Below are 19,541 nucleotides of genomic sequence, written 5' to 3' on the forward strand. Positions count from 1 at the left end.
TGCATAAAAGAGTTGAGAGTGATAGTTCATAGCAGAGAGAAATTCATTTCCATCTAAAGGAGGGGCTCTTAAATTGTAGTCCACAGACTCCTTGGCAGTATAAATTTCAGGGGGTTCATGAACTTAGAGGTAGAAAAAACAGTTTAAAAAATTTCACTAGCTTCCAACTGGAATTTAAGATTTCTTTCCATTATGAATTTAAAAAACAAACAAGTTGTGGCTTATGATTGTAACAGAATACTATTGTGCCATAAGAAATGTCAAGCAGATGATCCAAAAAAAAAAAAAAACCCTGGAAAGTCTTCCATGAAAGGATACAAAGTGAAATGAGCCAAACCAAGAGAATATTGTACATGGTAACAACAATAATGTATGATGACCAACTGTGAATGACTTAACTCTTTTCAACAAGGCAAGGATCCAGGACAATTCCAAGGGACTCATGATGAAAAAGGATATCCACTGCCATAGATGGAATAGACAGAGTCCAAAAACAGACTGAAGCTTACCATTCTTCACTTTATTTCCCCCATTAATTTTTTCTCTGGTGTAAACAATACGTCTCTTGTTTCACAACATGATGAATAGGGGAATATGTATTATATGATAATGTATGTACAACCTATATTTTAATTATTCTGAAGAGTGTTCCATAGACTTCACCAGACTATTCAAGGTTTGAGAATACAAAAATACCTTAAAGACCCCTGCTCCAAAGAGAAGATTTCATGGAGAAATAGCAACTGAGGATTTTAATGCAGAGAGTTTGGAGAGAGGGGAGTGGTAAAGGACATTTTAGACATAGATTAGAATACAATGTGAGAGTTTTTGAAGTTTTTAGAATTATCATTATTTATGTTACTACTTATATTGTTGTGAATTATTGTTAATTTGTCAGCAGAGTACAGGATGGAATAGGCTGGAGAGAGACTGGGGACTTAGAGTCAAGTTAGTAGTCCAGGTAAGGTATGCTGAGGGTCTGAATGAGGAAGGTGGCAATGGGAAAGGCAAGGAGAAAAAAAAATGTGAGGAATCTTAAGAATATGGAATTGACAGATCTTATCATCGTAGTTGTTGGTGCTAAAGGAGAGGGAAGATTCTACTGTTACCTCTAAGATTTACAAGCTATGGGAACAGAATTATGGCACCATTATCAGAAATAGGGGAGTCAAGAAGAATAGCAGGACTCCAAAGAAAGATGACAAGTTGCATTTTAGATCTGTTGAGCTTGATCTAAAGAGATTCATTAGAGTTGGAAATATCTGGCTTTTTGATGACAGCTATGCAGAAAGTTTCTTGAAAAATAAAGGTTGATATTCATGACCAAAGTGGACGGAAAGAGCTGGGTGTCTATTTATCAACGTGAAAAAAATGATGAAACAGATGGTATGCTTACTTTAGAGAGAGAGAAAGCAGAAGGTCATGAAGATGAAGTCAAAAGAAAATCAGCCAGCTGCTCACCCTCCCTGAGGGGCCTTAGCCTGATGGCCCCTGACTCCTTTTCAAAAGTCCATAGTGGATCTGCTCTGGCTGAATGTGTGTCTTGTCCAAGGGGCTAACAGAAGATGAAAGGGGGGAGGGTGATAATTTGAAGGGAAAGAAAGAAAAGGATATTTTACAGAAGCCTTACTAAAAATGAATGAAGGTCTGGCCCTTCTACTAGATGTAGTTCATAGTGCCTCTAGCCACAGAAACTATAAGCTTTCTCAAAGGGTCCAAGTTAACTGTAATTATTAGCTGTGCAGAACCAAGGCTTTCTTCACATTTATTGCCACATTGCTCAGTGACCATTTAAGCTAACCTATACCTAAACCAGAATCCTTGTTGCAACATAACCAAGGGGGTGTCTTCCAGCCTCAGTTTAAACATTGTTATGTTTAACATAACAGTTATGTACATTGTTATGTACAGCTAAATGATTCAGTGGATAGAGCCCTGGGCCTGGAGTCAGGCAGACCTGAGTTTACTGTGTGATCCTAAGTAAGTCATTGAACCTCTGTTTGCCTTAATCCACTGGAGAAAGAAATAGCAAACTGCTCCAGGATATTTGCCAAGAAATCTCATGGACAATATGGTCTTTCTAGTCTTGAAGAGTCAGATACAACTGAAGACCAATAAAGTGGAACCCAGTACTCTTAAAAGCTCTCCATTCTACTTTCGTTTATCTCTCATTATCAGGAAAGCTTTGCTTAAATTTGCCTTTATTGCTCCTACCTCAGCCTCTGGGGTCTGCCCCTGAATCCTCATGGTGGTCTCAGGCTTTATTTGAAAGTAGTTGTAGGTAATGTCTGGGTGGTGTTGTCTAATAGAAAATCACATGTCTTTTACCACCTGGGAAGTTAGTGGTTTGGGGGCAGTTTCTGTGACTTTTGGGCAGCCTCTTTGGACTTTTCTGCCCGTGGCTTCTGCTATGTACATCACTCTGCTGCTCGTATGCAAAAAATCAACTTGGTTCCATTTTTCTTCTTCCTGGCACATCCTGATGCTGCAACACAGAATCAGACTTTAAATTCAGAGCAGCAAAAACAAAAACAGTTGTTAAGTGTCAGTGAAAGCTGTGACCTTGCTGTTGTCAAACAAGTAGAAACATCATTAGCATATACAATCAGACTAATCCCACATGGTGTTCAGTGCTCATACCAGGGAGGTTATAAGGACTTTGTCACTTCTAGGGCATTGGTGCAATCTATAGAGATAATGCTCTCTGGCTCCAAAGGTTCTATATATGTCTAAGCCTTTCTGCCACCATATTGCTTTGTTTGTGATTCAGGCAATAAGCAGTCTAGTGTTCCCAGGTGAGGATTGTCTCTCCAATTTTTTCTTGATCTTTTTATGCTGAGGAAGAGACATCCAGCCTTTGTTTTCCTCAGTTCATTGTTTTATGGTGGAAAGCTGAGAGACAAGGAGGATGCCACTTTAGTGATCCACAATTACTGACCTCCTCTTCCCAGATTTTAAAGTCCTCTGCATTTTGGTTCAAGTCTGTTGCCCATTAAACCTTATCTTAGACTGCTCATATCCTTGTACTCTGTTCCCCAACCAAAGTAACTATTCAGCATTTATTCCCCAAACTTGTTCTATATTCAAAACCATAGCTAGCATGGGGAGAAGAAGACTTTGGCAAAAGAACTAATATACACACTCCCTCCCCACTGGGATTGCCTTCCTAGCTCTCTGCCCAAATAGCTCTTGTACAATCTCCTTCATGCAGCCACATCCAACATCCCACTGTAGTCGTACTCCCCTTCTGATGCCCACCTTTTCCCCATTACCTGTGATGGCAAATCCCAGAAACCAAGGGGGGATACATCTTCTCTCCTTACAAAACTGTCCTCTGAATCACCAAATTTTGTTTTTGTATTCCTCCACAACTCTTTATCTCAGATGAGAGAATTCATATTAGAACTCTGTACCTGTCCAACTAAGCAAGGAGCACTATCACCACCACCACCACCACCACCATCCCTGACTCAGCTTGTTGAAATCTTAATCCTCCTTTGAGACTGAGCTCAAATGTCCTTTCCCCACTCCTGCCCCTGTGCATCCTTCCTGGTTTCTCCCTTTGGATACAATCATTCCATAGAATTCACATAGCACTTAGTATCTCTCCTGTTGACTTATTTAACCTGTTCCATTTTTTTACATGGTAATTATTTCTGAACAATGTCTAATTTGATTCTTGTATTTCTTATAGCACCCAGAATGTCCATAGTAGGCATTTAATTATATGTTGGCTGAGTTTCATTCATTCAATCACCGGTACAGCCCAAACCACCAGGACTGAGAGGAAACAAGCTAGGTTCATATTTTAAATTCCATCTGAAAAGAAAAGCCATTTATGGTGAATGACACTGAATAGTATTTAAAGCAGGTAACAAGTGATTTTCCAGATTGATTTTAATACACATCATTTAGCTTTGTTTAATACTGAGCAGCACCACCTGGTTTTTAGAAATCATTTTCCTACTATTAATGGTATTAATCAGGCATACCTATGCAATCAACAGAACTATTACTCTGAGACAAAGGTTCTTAACCTGAAATCAGTGAAATTTTAAAGAAATTGTCTCATACCTATATTTTAATGTGATTGGGTTCTTTTGTAATCCTGTGTATTTTATTTTATAAACTTAAAAACATGACTGAAAAGGCATCCACGAGTTTCACCAGACTTCCCACAGGGTCTATGACACAAAAAGGGTTAAGAATCCCTACTTCAAACTAAAGCTTTCATTAGGTAAAAGAAGGATAAATTTTTGAGTTATTCTTCATTTGTACTTAGATGAATGATTTTGTCAAATCTTTTTCCAGAATAGGTTTTTATAATGGAGAAGAAAGGGAAACATAATTATACTAGGAAGACTGAAGAAAAAATACAGGGACATGGGGGACAGGGCAGGATAGCTAAAGACCCACTTTGATGACAGTACTCTTTATAATTTTGCCTGGAATTGACACTATTCCTCTGGCACAGGATTAAATTATGATCAGCACAGCTTTCGATTTGGCTACATATTATTATATTCTGCCTTTTTTTTAATTTCTAATTCACTTCTGACATGTAATGACCCTCCCTTGAGAAGTATAATTAAACAGCACATCTAATCCCTTGATGATGCCAGATTTTAATAGTCTGCTGAACCACTTTTCTCTCAGAGTTCATATCTGAAACCAAAGCAATTTCTTTTCATTTTCTAATCTCATATGGCTGCTTCCCATTCCTCATTAGCCCGGCAGACCTACCAGGTAGTGCTGTCCCTAATGTTGATCTGAGAGGATCTCCCATCATCCTATTTCCACTCTTCCCCCCAAAGAAGTCCTTAACTCAAAGGCTCAGAACAACTCTGTAATTTCATAGATGTGAATTTTGCCTCCAACGAGATAAATCACAAACTCTTATCTAGGGATCATGAATTCACCCTTGCTGGGGTTGTGGAAGAAGGGTTTCCTCGCTTCTTCTGGACATCATGAGGAAACAAGTAGAGAATAGTACAAGAAAATGTTTTCCTTGAGACTGCCTTGCTTGTGACCCAAAATTTCTAGATGGAGGCTGCTCCAACTAGCTTGCAAATTGTTAAATTTGCAGTGTACGCATATACATCTCAGTAATCACTACACACTCCAAATCAGGGCTTGATTTATTGTTTTGTTGATTGTCTAGGCTTAGGAAAGTGCTGGAGAAAATGTTAATGATGTACATTCAGCTTTTCAAGTGGGGTCCTGCCATGCATTTTTTGGGGAGGGGAACCAGTTTTCAAACATTTTCCAGGCACACCCATGATTGTACCCCACAGTTGCCTATGAAGATAAGTAATTCTGTGCCCTTCCTATCGCTACTCTTAGCAAAATAAACCCCCAAAAAAGAAAGTAATAAAAACACCATCACAGAAAAGAGATGTGGTAATGGAATCACAGTAGGACATTTGACACAAGCCAAAAATGGATTTCTCCTCACACCTTTCTCTACACACCACCTAAAACCATGGATGATTTTAGTCCCTTGAAGAATCTACAAAGAGAAGGAGTCAGGTTAATAGAGGTAGGATCCTTGGAGCCCCCCTTTATAGAGCTTAAATATGGAATCTAATGGACTCTGCCCATTACCTTAAACCATCCCAGACAGAGTTGTGTATATTATATATGTACCATATCTAGATATAGATATATAGTGTACATATCAAATGAGATAATGTATTTTTTAAATCCTCACTTTCTTTTTTTAATATAATCTTTATTTGGACAGCCATGTGGCTCAGTGGATTGAGAGCTAGGTCCAGATACTTCCTAGCTGTGTGACCATGGGCAAGTCACTTAACTCTCATTGCCTAGCCCTTACCACTCTACACATAGTATTGATTCTAAGGCAGAAGGTAAGGGTTATTAAAATATACATGTATAATTTTTTAAAATATGTTTCCATGCCTACATGATTCATGTTTTCTCCCTTCCCTCTCCCCTCCCTGCTTCCACCATCTTTCTCTAGACATGGATAGCATTCTTTCTCATAAGTCCCTCCAAATTATATCCTTACTTTCTATTTTAGAATCAATACCATATATTAATTCCAAGGGAAAAAAAAGGTAATGGGGCTTAAGTGACTTGCCCAGGGACACACAGCTAGGAAATAGCTACAGTCAAATTTGAACCCAGGACCTCCCATATCCAGGCTTGGTTCTCAATTCACTGAGCTACCTAGCTGTCCACCCTCCCCCATGAAATATATTATATTTATTATTATATATATTAATATAATATATTAAAACACTCTGTAAATCTTTTTTTTAAAACCCTTACTTTCTGTCTTGGAATCACCAAGGCAGAAGAGTGATAAGGGCTAGGCAATGGAGGTTAAGTGATTTGCCCAGGGTCACACAGCTTGGAAGTATCTGAGGCCAGATTTGAACCTAGGACCTCCTGTCTCTAAGCCTGCCTCTCAATCTGAGCTACCCAGCTGCCCCCAAACACTCTGTAGATCTTAAAAATTTTTTATAAATATGAGCTATTACTATCATGCTTTAAAAAGGGAGGGGGGGAAATGTTCAAGGTTGTGTTAGAGGAATTGGGACTGGATAAAAAACAGAAAAGATATGTTTTCCAAGAATCCCAAACAAGGTATCAGGAAGTCTGAGTCCTAGACCCAACTTTTTTACTGTCTTGCATTGATTTCATTCCAGCACCCCATTTTACAGATGAAGAACCAAGGAAGTCAAGTGGTTAACAATTTGCAGGTGTCTCAGTCTTTACAATCATATTTTTAAAATCATGTTTTATCTAAAGCCTTTCTCTTAAGTTCACCCTCTTTTTTTTTCTCCTCCACATCTGTGAGTGTGAATATCATGGCTTGGCATCACCGAGGGAAGTGAGGATAGATGTAGCTGAAGATCATTTAATATATTAAAGATCCGTGTGGATGAACATACCCTCCACCAGTGCAGCCACTTTCTTGCCTTAGTTGACAGTCCCCATGAGTTGCACTAGTTTAATAGTCAATATATCACCTGCTGCCAACACCATGACTACAGGTCTCTCTGAACTGGGTCTTTAGATGACAAGCATGCAGTCTATGGCTGTGCCCAGACTTGCAGCCTTTCCTGTTTGGTAAGATGTCCACCTGTCCACACTGCCCTGTCCACTGGGATAGCCTGCAGGCACCTATGCTAAGGTGTTGAATAGATACAAGAAGAAGATAAAGGTATTGAAAGAGATTTTTAGAATTCCTTAGACCCCGAATTTTCCCTCTAGAAACACTTTTTCTAATCTTGCCAGCAGTGGAAGTTGGTAACTAGTAGGAATACCAAGCGTGTATGTGTTGAGAACTCCATTAATTACAACATATCACTAAAACCCAATGGAAGACTCTGGGCAGACTAACATTCCTTCCAGAACTTTCTCCTCACAAACACTTCATCATAAAGGCTGGCAGAGAATTCTTGATAATTGCAGACTTGTTTCATAATCACTAAAAGCTTCAGAAAATACAAGCCTCTCTGTTAAAGCTCGCTTGCACTGTGTTAAGTGTTATCATTCCTGGGCCTTTTTATAAGAATGAAAGTATGCGGTTACCTCCTTGGGTACCATTCATATTTCCCATTCCAGTTGTTGGTACTCATATTTTTCTGTGTAGATTTTTCTTCCCACTCTTCTCTCTGCTGACTTTCGTTCATGCCACCCTATGGCCCTTAGTGATGTTTTATTTGCTAAGGCTAAAGTACGTGCCTGGCACAAGAGTGTCATTTCTGATCCTTTCATTTGTCATTTCACAGTCTAATAAATTACTGACGGTGATGGGGTGGAGACCAGAAGAAGAAGTAGGTCTATTGTGCTAAATAGTTGAGACATGCCCTGTTAGATCTCCATTGACTCTCCAGGTTCCAACTGGGATTGAGCAAACTGGGCACAGGGCTCAAAAATTGGCTACATCATCACAAGGGGGAGAAAAGAAGTCACGGTCCTGGTTAAGAAGTCAGCAATGAGAGGAAGTAAATTATGTGAAGACATGACCAGTCTAAGTTTCACTCAACTTGCCTAGAAGGCAGAAGGGATGGGGGCAGGGACCAGAGGAGGAGCTAATGAAAGAAGGAAGGAGGAGGGTCAGCTTCACCATGACACAACACATTGTGCCTTTCCTGGGGTTTGAAATAGAGGAACTGAGAAGAAGAGTGTCCTCGGGGAGATTCTGCCCTTCAGAACACATGATGGACCCAGCTCACCCTGTATGCCTCCTGTTTCATGTATCTATAAGGGTCAGTGAAGAATAGTGATTCGAGAAGGATGTGATATGGTCCAAAAACTTTTTCTGGATTTTTTCCGCAGGCGACTGAGCCAGAGGCCGACTGCTGAAGAGTTGGAGCAAAGGAACATTCTGAAACGTAAGTGACTTCTAAGAATCTCTGGTCTTTGGGGATTGTTGTAGCCATCTTTCACACACACACACACACACACACACACACAATTCTGGGAACAGCTCTGATTAGGACCAGCTGTGAGAGTATTCTGAGAATTATAATATGAACATGAACACCCCAAAAACAAATTCCCCATATACTTAGCAAGTCAACAGCAGTTGTCCTTATTTAAAGTACACAAAATGTGAACATTACCTTATTCCAGTAATTTTAATTATAGACATGGCCAGAAATACCATGTAAAATAGAAAAGGGAAATAAATCATCAGCAAAATAATTTTGTTTTTTAAAGGGCAACTTTGAAAAAATCAGTAATAATCTGAAAAGAAACAGAGATACAATATTGGATTACCAAGATAAGGAAATCACCAGCCGAACAAATGAGACTCAACTTTGTTGAAGCTTCAATACAAATAAAGCTTCTTATTCTTTTGACCATTAAAATTGGAGCCTACAGAAGTGTATTCTGAAAGAACTGACTTTGCTTCTTAACATTCCCACAAATTGGTTATAGCATTCTTGCTTGATACAGTACAATAATGGATTTTAAAAATAAATTAAGCACTCTAAGCAAAGAAATATGCACAAACTTGTGGAGAAGAGTAGCTTCATATTAAAATAATTTTAAAAGAGATACTGCTAGAAATAAAGGAGGCAGTTACTTCATGACATCCAACAGGCTTTAATATAACAAAACCTGGGAAACATTTTAGAAAATCAGAATTGATCTCTGCCCCCACCCTTTCCCACTACCAATCTCTTTTATCATAATAGCTATCTCAACTCATAGGACTCCTCTTTATGTGATTATGTTTGTTCTCTCTCTTTCTCTCTCTCTCTCTCTCTCTCTCTCTCTCTCTATATATATATATATATATATATATATATATATATATATGTATGTATGTATATATACATATATGCATATATATAATGTGTATAGATGTTATATATATACACATGTATATGTCTCTATATATATTCAGATAAATGTGTATATATATAAATCTCTTTATAAATATATATAAATATCTAAATAAATTTCTTATAGGATGGAATCCAGACAAACATTCATATAAATATATGGATTTATATGTTTATTTGTATTCCATCCTATAAGGAACTCTAGGAAGGAAAACTTCTTCTACCAATGTAAATCAATAATCAATTTGTCATTTATATTCTTAAAGCATTTCTGGAGGCACTGAGATAAAAAATGATACCACGCTATGATATCACAATTAGTAACTGGTCTCAGAGCCTTGACTCAAATTTAGATCTGTCTTCCTGATTCTGTGGATCATTATCCATCCATTATGACTTGGTACTTCTCATGTAGATATGGGTCAAGGTGCCTCAGGAAATGTTTATACCCACACATACACATGTGCATATACATACATATATGTGTGTGTATACATGTATACATTAATATGTGTTTATGTGGATGTATATATGTGGTTATTTATGTAATATATGTACATATCTCAATATTAATGACTAAAGAACCAATTCATGGGCCCTAGAGTAAAAGAAGATACATTTTTTGAAGCTCTTTCTTATATATTCTAAAATTCTTCTAGGAAAGAGAACTATGCATACTTCTATAAATGTGAGTATGTGTATAGGGAGAAAGAACATGTGGCCTCCAGTTTTAATAACCAAGAGTTCCCTTCACATGAACACTGCAATTTTATTGGTTTTGCTTGTGCTGTCTATCTCATTATTGATCTGATGGAATAACTTGGTCAATTCTGAGTTCCTTCAACTGGGCAGACATGGAAAGACAAGAGGACAATCTCGCACCAAGTTTTTCAAGCCAATTCTATCCCAAAACATCATTCTTGTGCTTTCTGTCTTCACCCATCTGCCCTTTGGTTTCTCCTCACCACCACTTGTCTCTGTCTCTGTCTGAAATTACTCTGAAGATACATTCAGTGCTTTCTACAGTGTGAAGGAGTTATTTATATTTTCTCGGTATTCGAGTCTCCTGGGAAAGTTTCTTTTTGCATGGGAAATTAGAAGACATGGGACAAAAGCAATATTTTCTAAGAGAGATTTAGAATCTTTTCTAAGTGATTTCCATTGTCAGGGAGAAAATTCCATTTGGATGATGTCGGGCCCTTAAGCTCCCATCTGATCTTCTCTGAGTCATTATATACTTACTGTGTAAACTGGAGATGGGAAAAGACCAAGAAAGAATGAACCTGCTTGAGATGTCCCATTTATCTCAGAAATCAAACAAACACAAATGTAAGCAAAACACCTTTCTTGCTCTTCTCTTTTGGCCCTAAAAGGGGCCCTGTTTGAAAGCCACATTCACTTTATAGTGCATCCTCTGAGATTTCAGGGATTTCTCTGAAATGTTCAATTTGAGTGTCCCTGTGGTAAGTCTTTCCTACATGGGGCTGGACAACATCATAGAACCAGATCTGGAAGAGATCTCTGAGACCGTCAAGTCCAACCTTCCCAACTTATAAATAAGGAACCTAAGGCCCAAGGACATCAAAGGACTTGTCAAAGTCATAGAGGTATTATCAGAGATAGAATTTAAACCTTCTGCCCCAGCACGAGATCTCTCACCTTCACCACACTGCCTCTGAGGAAACTGAGACAACCTCTTAAGGAATGGCTTACGTTCTACACAACAATAATAACTCCTCACATTTTTATAGCAAGTTAAGATTTACAAAGCATTATCTCATTCATTTCTCACAGCCTTGTGATGTAAAGTACAACAAATGCTATCACCATTATTATAAATGAAGAAATTGAGTCCCACAGATGTGGTGACTTGCCCAGAGAGTCATACACAGCCAGTCAGTGTGGTGTCTCAGGTAGAATTCAAATCCTGGTCTCCCTGACTCCAAGTCCAACAACCTGGCAGGCACTCGAAGCCTTGAAAAGGCTGTCTGGGAGAGGAGATGAAAATCTCACAGCCCAATCCCCACAAGATTTCTAACTTGACAGCAAGTCAGTCATATCTTGGAAGCTCACTGAGGGTAAATGACTTGTCTATGAGACCACAATTAGTAACTAGTCTTAGAAGCTGGACTCAAACCCAGGTCTGAATCCTGATTCCTAGGGTCATTATCTATCTGAGATACTTCTTGCCTAGACGAACCTGGCTGGCTGGACTTTGGGCAACATCCCTTCCTGAAGCAGTCAGAGTCTTAATCTGGGATTGAGAAAATGGGGGGGGGGGACTTATTTTAACTTGTTTTTGCCCTACTCTGCCCCTTGGTATAGTATGTTTCTTTCCCTCAAAAGCCCCATTCCCTCAAGTAATGCCTGGCAAAATTCAGAAGTGTTGGTCCTCTTACATTTTCTAAAATCCAAAGTTTTTCTAAAACTCACCAAACAAGGAGGGATACAATTCTAGCATTATTTTTATACTGATCATTTTCTTAAATAGAGAAAATTCTAGATCTTTTAGATAGATAGATTTTATTATTGTATTTATATGCTTTGGATCCTTTTAAATGGGCCACACAACTAAAACAAAAGGAATTGGAAGAGAATACCCAAAATACTTAGGTTTGAGTACTGTCCCTGACCCTATATTGATTGTGTGGTCTTGGGAAATACAACTATATTTCACTGTCTTAGTTTCTTCATCTGTAAAATGGTCAGAATAATACCTATACTAGGATTGTTGTGAGAACTACATGAGATAATATATATATATATATGTATATATAAAGTACCTCATTAGCCTTAAAGCAGTCTATAAATGTCTGCTATCATAATGACAGTAAAAGGTATGGGGGAAAAAGAGAAAATGATCTAATCTTTTAGCAAAAATTAACAAATTAAAATCTCCAGAATTGAACTTGTCATTGCTGTTGTTGTTTAGTTGTTTCAGTTATATCCTATTCTTCATGAACCCATTTAGTGTTTTCTTGGCAAAAATCTGGAATTATTTGCTACCCATACTTTCCTTTTCCAGCTCACTTTTACAGATGAAGAAACTGAGGGAAACAGAGTTAAGTGACTTGCCCAGCTTCACACAGCTAGGAAGCATCTGAGGTCAGATATGAACTTATAAAAATGAGTCTTCCTGACTCCAGGTCTAGCACTCTATCCACTCTGCCACCTAGTTCCAGAAGACCTAAATTTAAACCCTATTACAGTGTAACCTTCACTAAAGCAATTAATTGCTCTCTGTGCCTCAGTTTCCTCACCTTTAAAATGAGAGAATTGGACTAGATAGCCATTAGGGTCCCTTCTAGTTCTAAATCTATAAACTCTGGACAAACTACAACTTCTCTGAGCCTCAATTTCTTGATTTGGAAAATGGGACTAATAATAACTGTCAACCTGTCCTCCCAGGACTTTTGTAATAATCAAATGAGACAATGTATGTAAAGCACTAAGGAAGCCTTTAAGAGTTATATAAATAATGATTAGTCCCAACCTGCTCAGGGATAAAACCCCTTCTCTTGCTTTTTATACAACAGCTAGTTCAGCATCCTAGGTATATGAGCACATAATGAATACTATTAACAGATGCTGCCCATAATAGTGAGATCATTGACCCTCCCCATGACAACCCCTGTATTTATTACATTCCTCCTGTTTAGAAAGTGCTTTTATCTAGAGAGGTAGCTTTAGGCAATATAGGTGAGGGCTTTTGACCTTTTTTATTCAGGGACTATGCTAGTGAGCCAGCTAAGATTCCCAAGTCCACCATGCTATTCATGGAATCTACACCCTGTGGCTTCTGGATACTGCTCAATGGGAATCAGAGGGAGCTGACTTCTAGTCTAAGGTTTGTCCCATATAATAGTTAGTTCTCAGCAAAAATGCAAGGTTGGCAAAAGTAGTGTGGCATATTGGGAAGAATACTATGGGCCTGGTCATCAGGAGACCTGAGTTCTATCTACATATATTTTCTTCAGCAAGTCATTTAACCTCTTTCTCATAAGATGAGGGGGTTGGACAGGATTATCTTTAAGATCTCCAGCATTCTATGGTTCTTTGACATTTGACTTTGACTACTACCTACTCACCACTGTGCCCAGAGCTCCAGTGCTCTTGGGTTTCCACTTTATCTTTCCAGAAGTTCTCCCTCCTCCCATGCTAAACCCCCAATACTTCAAGGAACACCCCATTCATGCCTGACCTCTCCTAGAATGTCATAATGCTACAGATTTCATCTTCTATCCTTCTTGATTCAACATTTATGTATCCAGTGCCTTGCTTTTTGTGACCACTCTTGCCTTGTTAAGTGACCCTAATTTTTAACAATTTATACATGATAGATATATTAATGGCTAGAGATAGCTTGATGTATTTTTTCAAAAGGCATAATATGTTTTGGAAGGCATCTCCTAGAAAATAATCTTTAACCCTAATATAATTCCCAACAGTGATCTCAGGATAGTGGGAAAGAATCAGTTTCTTGATTATTGGATTAGGTAGATTTTGGTGGGGGGTTTAGGGTGGAATTGTGGGGGAAGGTATTGCCCCTTGATGACCCTCTTCAAATCATATCAGATAGGTAACCTCCTACTTTGCCTTCGTGTAAGACTGGCCTTGACCAGGGAATTGTCCCTGTCCTGTGGGATGAATCTAACCATTGATAATCCCGGCAATTTAGCTGTCTTCCTGGTTTCAATCTCTAACTTTGTTACCTTAACCAAGTCAGTTTGAGGACAGTAGAAAGAGTACTGAATTGGCATCATAGGACATCAGTACAAGTTCCACCACTCATTAGGACTTGGGTACCTTTAGGCAAGGGATCAACCAATATCCCTGTGCAGCAGTTTCCTCATCTATAAAATAAGGATATTGGACAGGTGACCTCTGACATCTGACCCTTCAGCTCTAAAGGTCTCAGACTATTGGCCTCTCATTTCTGAACTCCAGTGCCATTCCTCATTTTAAAAGCATTTGCACTGAAAGTACAGCTACCTTGAATGGGAGTCTCCACTGACAGCATCCCTATAGGGTCTTACTGAGTTAGAATTTAACCCCAGGAACATTTAACAACAGGAAATCCAGGGCCACTTATTCCCCTCTGTTTCCCTACTCTGAGACAATCAGTAGGAAGGAAAAGTACTAACTGAGATAGCCACATCTGGTCATTTGGAGCATTCCCAGTGAAGTTCAGGAAAGATGACTGAACAAAGTGAATCTACACATACTTTTGTTTTTCAGTCATGTCTAACTCTTTGAGACCCCATTTTTTGGGTTTCTCTTGGCAAAGGTATTGGAGTGGTTTGCCATTTCCTTCTCCAGCTCATTTTACAACAATGAAGAAACTGAAACAAGCAGTGTTTAATTTCCTTAGCTCTTAGGGCTCTTCACATGAGGCTGAAGATGGCCACTTGATACTGACACACACCCATGTAATAGCCCAGTCACAGAAACCCTACATTGGTTATCTGGGTAATTATAAAGGTTTACTTGGGGAATTTCTAAACATAGAAGTTCCTGGAATTTCTCCTGTCTGATCTCTGTATGAATTTCCCCTGATGGCCCCTTGGAGTCACTGGGGTCTTAGTGTCAATTTTGCATTTTTTGTTTTTGTTTTTATTTTCTGTAGCAAGTGCTCCCCTTTGGGCACCCTCCATTTTGCTCCCATGCTGAGTTAGGGGAAAGACTCACATCATAATGAGCCCTAGTCTTGTCTCTGTGAGGCAGCAGAACTTATAAGATATAGCTAACTCTGGATGGGTTTACTGAGCAATTGAGCAAAGCCAGCAGTCACGTTGGTGGAAGAAAACTATCCTGTTTCTTCCGCAAAGCCTGCTCAAAAGTTTTCCATGTATTTTTATAACATCACTATCATTTTTATCCTCTGGTACCTAGCCTAACTCATCTACTCATTGCGTGGGGTCTAATAACTAAAAGAAATAAAGAAACCACAATTAAAAGTTCAATGAGTACTTTTTAGACCACATTGAATGAGCACTGGCAATCTGAAAAGATTTCCAAATATAGGTGATGAAAGGAAGACAAGAGGCCAGAAGAGATTAGAGATAGGGACCATCCAGTTCTCAGAAGAATTTTCTCATGGATTGTGAAATACCGTGTAAGCGTGGTATATAAGAAATAAATAAGTAAATAAAAATTCAGATGATAAACCTTTTTTTTTTTTGGCTACTCGCAAAAATCAAAAGAATCTTGTATATTTCTTCCAGCTCGGAATGAACAAGAAGAGCAAGAAGAGAAACGAGAAATCAAGAGGCGGCTAACTCGAAAGGTGAGAGGAGACTAACAATCCTAGACAACGTGATTGGCCATGCCAAGCCACCTCTTCCATTCCTTTGTATAGCCTTGGTATTGTTTCAGTGGTAATTTGGTTGCCATTTTCCATCAGTAACCCACATTGCAACTTCAGTGACATTAGTGAGGGTAGCCCTAGCTAGACCCTGTATTCAGCATTTTCATTTACTAATTTTTGAGTTCCCTAAAGAGTATGACACTTCCTGTCATTTTTATTTTCAATCAAAGTAAATTTTTGAAAAAAATTTAAAATCTTTACCTCTTGTCTTGAAATCAATAGAGTATTGGTTCCATGGCAGAGAAGCGGTAAGGGCTGGGCAACTGAGGTTAAGTGATTTGCTGAGTCACACAGCTAGGAAGTATTTGAGGTCAAATTTGAACCCAGGAACTCCAGTCTCTAGGCTTGGCTTTCTATGCTCTGAGCCACTTAACTGTTCCTTTTTTTTTTTTAATTTTCAATAGACTCATTACTCAAACTGATCTATTTAAATATAAAAGTAAATTATCCAGTTATCAAGGGCTATGGCTTTCTCCTTTCTTGTTATTTGATGTTTCTTGTCTTTATAATGGCACTTATTATCATCCAGACTAAATTACTCACAGGTACTGAGATAATATTGAAAACATTAAATCAAAATAAGGCATTTTAAAGGCTCCACAACCAAGTGAATAGGTTGAAAAATACCCTCCTCCTTTAAAAAGGTGTGTGGGGGGATGGGAGGAATGATAGTATTTTTCTGAAGTTTTTAAAGCATAAAAGCCAAAAGTTTGGCAACTGAAGTATGATAATACATGTAAAAATAGAAGTGCAAATTATTTTAAGTCCCTCTAAACCCATCTTTAACAATAAGGTCTTCATTTGAGTTATTCTGGATTGGTTCTTTGGTGATATTGACAAGAATAATGAATCTATGAGGAACTAAAGAAGATAGAAAACCACATTCATAGAGGATAGAGTACTGAACCTGGAGACAGGAAGGCCCAGGTTCAAATCCTTCCTTGCCCACTTGGCTATGACCATGAAGAAGTCACTTAACCATTGCCTCAGTTTCCTTGTTTGTAAAATGAGGATAATAATGGCACCTGCCTTACAGGGCTCTTTGAAGACAAAATGAGATAACATTTAAAGTTTTTATATAAACCTTGAAGTGATATATAAATGCTTGCTATTTTTATTATTATTGTGAAACACATCCTTCTCAGTCACTTCAGTGAGCATTTCTATAAAACCAAAACTCAAATCTTGGAAACAGTGACCAGACCCCTTAAAATGTACATCTTTTCTTTTGTCTGTAACTATACAAATAAGACAATTTAGGAATGTTGTGATGATCAGCCTTCCTAAAAAGTTATGATTTATGTTTACAAATGTTACTTTCCTGAGTGCTTTTCCAAACATATGGTACCAAGCCATCTCTCACCACTGCTTAACAGACAGGGAAAATGCATTTCCCAAAAGATCAAGTGACTTGCTTAGCATCATTCATGTGGAAAGACCTTCAAACAAAGCCTCCTCAATCCTTGAAATTCTCACTCATTGTTTTGAAGATCAATCACTTCCTGATTCCCAAGGGAAACTTTTTAGAAACATGTGCCACCCTCATATTAATAATAAAGGCTGCAATTCCCTCTCCCATGAGCCTATAGAACATTGTTGAACTATAGAACTCTCCCTGTTGAAGAGGCATTGAAGTGTCTACTGGAAAGAAAGCTGAGGACCTGGATTTGAATCACCCAGCTTAGTTGCAATAGGCTGCCTGTTGGATCTCATTCAGTATAAGGAAATCCTGGCCCCAATAAAAATACATGAGACCTTAGGCAAATCACTTAACCTTTGAGAGACTCAGATTCCCCATCATTAAAATGGAGGTTATAATATTTACACTCCTTACTTCACCAAAGATTTTGGGAGGAAGGGAAGTATTTTTTTTAAACCCTTACCTTCTGTCTTAGAGTCAATACTGTGTATTGGCTTCAAGGCAGAAGAGTGGTAAGGGCTAGGCAATGGGGGTCAAGTGACTTGCCCAGGGTCACACAGCTGGGAAGTGTCTGAAGCCAGATTTGAACCTAAGACCTTCCGTCTCTAGGCTTGGCTCTCAATACACTGAGCTACCCAGCTGCCCCCCCAGAAGGGAAGTATTTTACAAAAAAGTTCAAGTGCTAAACTATTCCCAGAAGAGGCTTAGACATATTCCCCTGGGTTCTCTATTCCACCCCTTCCCTGGCCTTTGTAGCAAATAAGATAAAGTGACTTATATCTCTAAAAGAGACAGTCTAATGACCTTTTTGAAATGGCTTAGAATAATTAGTTGCTGCCCTAAAACACCCCCAAAATTTAGGAACTCAGAAGAGGTTTTAAAATGTTAACGTCCTATTTAATCAATCACCAATTCTTTAAAATTTTAAGTTTTCTGAAAAAGTAGAAAGGGGCAAGTCTTAGTTCTTTCACTGAGACAGACCTTTACAGAATTTCAGGGTAAGTTGTTGTTCAATCAGTTAGTTGCATCTGACACTTCATGACTCCCATGGACCATAGCTCTCCCTTGGGTTTTCTTGGCAAGGATACTGGAGTACTATGCCATTTTATTCTTCAGTGTATCCAGTGGATCCTTTTGTCAGACAGTCAGTGGTTAAGAGACTTGCCAAGATCACACAGCCACAATGTGTCTGAGGTTAGATTGAACTCAGTTCTTCCTGACTCCAGACCCAGCACTCTATCTACTGAGTCATCCAACTGCTTCCAAAGCATACAGTGGTTAAGTGACTTGCCTAAGGTCACAGAGGTAGGAAGTGTCTAAGGCTAGATTTTAATTCAGGTCTTCCCAACTCCAGATCCAGCTCTCTTACCAGTGAGCTACTACAACTGCCTCTAGTTCTTACCCTTAGACATAATTTTACAGTATCCCAAGGTAAACACCTCAGCAATAATTTGCCCTTGCCAGGGCCAGTGGTAATGAATCCTCCTCAGCTATTTCATGGTGGACCAGACAATGCCAAGAGGAATAACCCTTAAAAAAGTAATCGAGTCTGGTCATTTTCTCAGATACCTAAGCAAGATTTAAACCCCAACTTTCTAAAAAAAATATCACTTTCTGCATCATCATTTCCTTTTAGCCATCCATTCTCAATTGGTTATCAGTCTGGTGCCTGAGAAGTACTGGGCTTCTGAGTAAAGGGTCAGTGTAGTATGAGAGAGGAGTGAATGAAAAGGCAGTTTCCCCAAATATAATGTGGTCATCTATCTCCATTTGCAGCCCCTAACTGCCAAGAGGTGAGGAAGTTGGCAAGCAGGGTGGGGACTATACACGCGTTGCTTCCCATCCCATAGTTCTGTGTTTTTCTTTTGAGCCCTTATCACAGACAAACCAGATCCTGGCCTTTGCTGCTACTTATTAGTATTTTTACTTATTGCCTTCCCCCTAGTCTTCTGGTTTCCTCAATAAATAACACCCACACCACACACATCTTAATTTTAACAGACTCAGCGAGGCAGGAAGGCAAATGAGAAAGCCTGGACGGCTCTTTGGTAGCCAAAGCAGCTGCCTCTGTCATAAAATTCACACCAAGTAAGGCAGATTTTAAAGAACATGTTTGGTTGTGTCCAGAGAGCAAACCAGTAATGATCTTTCCTCTCCTTGCTCCCTGCCTTGGTTTGAGATTTTAGAGACTAGTTGATTTTGGTCTCCATAAATTTCCTGGCATTTGATTGATGTGAAATTATATATTCTTATTATAAATACCCACTTCTTGAAGAAAAACACTACCTAAGCTCCCTTCAAGTCACCACTGCTCCCCACAGACCTGAACTTGGAGGCAAATCTGATTCCCCAGAAGACAGAGTAGTATCTCTGGATATATCTTCTCTCCCACATGTTCTCCCCTCAACCTCTGTTCTTCTCCAGA

At 38.8% G+C, this 19,541-nt stretch overlaps 1 protein-coding gene across 8 annotated transcripts in view; it reads left to right on the plus strand.

Moving 5' to 3' along the window:
- Window positions 1-19,541, plus strand: part of PHACTR1 (phosphatase and actin regulator 1) — a 670,567-nt gene that overhangs the window by 640,352 nt on the left and 10,674 nt on the right. For all 8 annotated transcript variants that reach the window (XM_007487934.3, XM_007487940.3, XM_056823442.1 and 5 more), the window contains 2 exons: window positions 8,314-8,369; window positions 15,554-15,615. In XM_007487934.3, coding sequence (XP_007487996.1) covers window positions 8,314-8,369; window positions 15,554-15,615 — 118 coding nt within the window. The remainder of the gene's footprint in view (window positions 1-8,313; window positions 8,370-15,553; window positions 15,616-19,541) is intronic.

Source organism: Monodelphis domestica, chromosome 3 (assembly GCF_027887165.1).
Source record: "Monodelphis domestica isolate mMonDom1 chromosome 3, mMonDom1.pri, whole genome shotgun sequence".
In the NCBI taxonomy this organism is placed as follows: Eukaryota; Metazoa; Chordata; class Mammalia; order Didelphimorphia; family Didelphidae; genus Monodelphis; species Monodelphis domestica.